This window comes from Haplochromis burtoni, unplaced genomic scaffold (genome assembly GCF_018398535.1).
Source record: "Haplochromis burtoni strain Fernald_Lab_line unplaced genomic scaffold, NCSU_Asbu1 Contig_4619, whole genome shotgun sequence".
NCBI lineage: Eukaryota > Metazoa > Chordata > Actinopteri > Cichliformes > Cichlidae > Haplochromis > Haplochromis burtoni.
In genome coordinates this window covers 629-3,633 of record NW_024586980.1, presented here as the reverse complement: position 1 = coordinate 3,633, position 3,005 = coordinate 629, and the positions used below count along the sequence as shown (strand labels likewise).

Here is a 3,005-nt window from a genome sequence, read left to right as displayed (position 1 = left end):
TCCACCAGTGTATGAATGTGAGAGTGAATGAATAGTGGTATTGTAAAGTGCTTTGGGTGCCTTGAAAAGCGCTATATAAATCCAATCCATTATTAATATAAGTTTAAAATGTAAATTAATTATGTGCATAAATTTTTCAAATTTTCACTTTCATCTACTAAACTAAGAAGATGGAAAGAAAAGGGACTCGCCACCATTTGGTTTAGAATTGAAGAAACGTCTTGGATGAGAGGCGAAACATCTTCAAGACACTTAAATCAAAAAAATTGTTATTACTGTTCAAAAATAGGTCAGCTGTTCAAGAGTCTGATGGCAGTGGGGAAGAAGGAGTTGTTGAGTCTGGATGTTCTGGATTTCACACTTCTGAACCTCCGTCCCGAGGGCAGAAGTGTGAACAGTCCATGTTGGGGTGTGTGGGGTCTTTGAGGGTGGAGGCAGCTCTCCTCTGGACTCTGCAATGGTAGATGCTCTGGAGAGAGGGCAGCGTACTTCTGGTGATCTTCTCTGCAGTTGTTATCCCTCTCTGCAGGCATTTGCGGTCAATGTCAGTAGTGCTGCTGTACCATGCAGTGATGCAGCTGGTCAGTGTGGGCTCCACAATGCAGCTGTAGAACCTGCTGAGGATTTTGGCCGACATGCAGAATTTCCTCTGCCTCCTCACGTATTACAGCCGCTGCTGAGCCTTCTTGACTTTCAAGATAAAGACCCTATAACGATACACATAAGCCCCACCAATCACACAAACACCTATGTGCAAGCACGTGCCTACAATGGGAAGAAAAAACTCCATTTAACTGGAAAAAACCTCCAGTAGAACTAGGCTCGGGGAGGGGCAGCCGTATTGTAAACTCCTGAATTTCCTCTGAACCCTCAGAAAGCAAACAGAGAGGCAGCACATTATAACTTCTTAGCCAGTTTTAGGGCTTTGTCACCCTGGTTGCAGTGACCTTCCAGCTCTCAGAGGACCTTCAGAGCAGGTCAAGGGAGCCGATTAGGTCCAACTGTCAAGCCTTAACCACTCAGCCTTCCCTTTCAGGATATATGACAGTTTGCCATCATCCACTCAATGGTACTCACCTAACATCCATATCACTGGACTATGGAACTAAGTAAGAACACATGGGGGGGAAAAGCACCACAGAAAAGCCCCAGTGGACCAAAAATTGAGAACTGTTTTACTATGAGGTGACAGTATGCTGTCACACAGTATATTATAGGAATAGAAAAACCACACCAGCAACAACAACAGAGGTGTGGAAGAAGGAGGGGAGGATGAATATAAAGACGGCAGACACATTTTAGTTCAGTTTGCCGTTCTTCCAGCAGTGATGGAGGAAACTGAACTCTGCTTTCAACAACTCTTTAACACCTCCTGCATGAGGCCCAGGCGTCCACACTTTGAGATCATGCTGACTTATATTTTGCTGTCCTTCATTTCTCTGCTTACTGTGATTCTTAACCTGTTGGTCATCATCTCCGTCTCACATTTCAGGTAGAAAGATATCAAACTGAATTGATCTCAAGCAGTAAGAAAGAAATTTGTTTTCACAGATAGTATTTCTTTTCTTTTTAAGCCTCTGCACTATATACTTAAATTTGAATAGCACTTGATAGAGCAAACTAAATATAAAATATTGTGTTTTCTCTCCCTATTCAGGCAGCTCCACACCCCCACCAACCTCCTGCTCCTTTCTCTGGCTGTCGCTGATTTCTATGTGGGCCTCCTCTTGTTCTTCCAAATTGTGCTCATAGATGGCTGCTGGTTCCTCGGTGACATCATGTGCACTCTGTATCAATACCTAGCATATGTCATCACCTCGGCCTCCATAGGAACCATGGTGATCATATCTGTTGATCGATATTTGGCTATTTGTTACCCTCTGCATTACTCCACCAAGATCACACAACAAAGAGTTAAAATTGTTGTCTGTTTGTGTTGGATCTGTTCTGTCATCTTTCAAAGTCTGATTCTGATGGATAACCTGGAGCAACCAGGCAGGTATAACTCTTGCATTGGAGAGTGTGTCTTTGTCATTAATTACATCGCAGGACTTGTTGATGTTACTTTTTCCTTTATTGTTCCCTTTACTGTGATTGTAGTTTTGTATCTGAGAGTGTTTGTGGTGGCTGTGTCTCAGGCTCGTGCCATGAGGTCTCAGCTTGCAGTCACTCACCAGCGATCAGTAACAGTAACTGCAAAGAAATCGGAGCTGAAAGCAGCCTGGACTCTTGGTATTGTTGTTGTTGTGTTTCTCATATGTATGTGTCCATATTACTGTGTGGCTCTCACAGGCCAAGACAGCTTGCCAAGTGCTTCATCACTGACATTTGTTCTATGCTTAGCCTACTTTAACTCATGTCTGAACCCCATTATATATGTCTTTTTCTACCCCTGGTTCAGAAAATCTATAAAAGTCATTGTTACTCTTCAGATACTGCAGCCTGACTCTTCTAAAGTCACCATGCGTTAGACCAAGATTTTGAAACTCTTCATCACACACAAACAAACACACACACACACACACACACACACACACACACACACACACACACACACACAAATAAATAAACTACTCACAACTAATAAAGTACTCATTGGTTTTCTTATATGTTTTGAAAAGACCCAAAGCCGAAGTCCTTTACAATGACAGCTGCATTTTTTCTTGTTGATGATTCTTTAAATAACAGATGAAGTAATGTGAATGGAGTGGAAAAAAGCCTTTGTAGTGCATATGTAGTATATCTTTACATTTTTATGTTAGCCTAACAAACATAGGGTACTGTTCATTTTCACTTGTTTGCCCAAAGCACAAAATGTTTAATTAATGTGTAGTTAACACATTTTTACTCATTTACTGTGCACTATTTTTTGTAGTCACCGTAGAAAAAAATGTATGCACATATAAGTAGTGTGTTGCTGTGTTGTGTCTGACAGTGAAAAGCAAAAAGATAGACCTCCAAGCAAATAACTTGCCCACTCCAGCTCCTATAACGAAATATAAACA

At 41.5% G+C, this 3,005-nt stretch overlaps 1 protein-coding gene across 1 annotated transcript; it reads left to right on the top strand.

Annotated features, from left to right (window-relative positions):
* The first annotated feature begins 1,099 nt into the window (after window positions 1-1,099).
* On the top strand, window positions 1,100-2,471 carry LOC121813996 (trace amine-associated receptor 13c-like). Its single transcript, XM_042217995.1, has 3 exons — window positions 1,100-1,109; window positions 1,324-1,492; window positions 1,658-2,471. The coding sequence occupies exons 1-3, from the start codon at window positions 1,100-1,102 to the stop codon at window positions 2,469-2,471; spliced, it is 993 nt and encodes a 330-aa protein (XP_042073929.1).
* The last annotated feature ends 534 nt before the right edge of the window (window positions 2,472-3,005 follow it).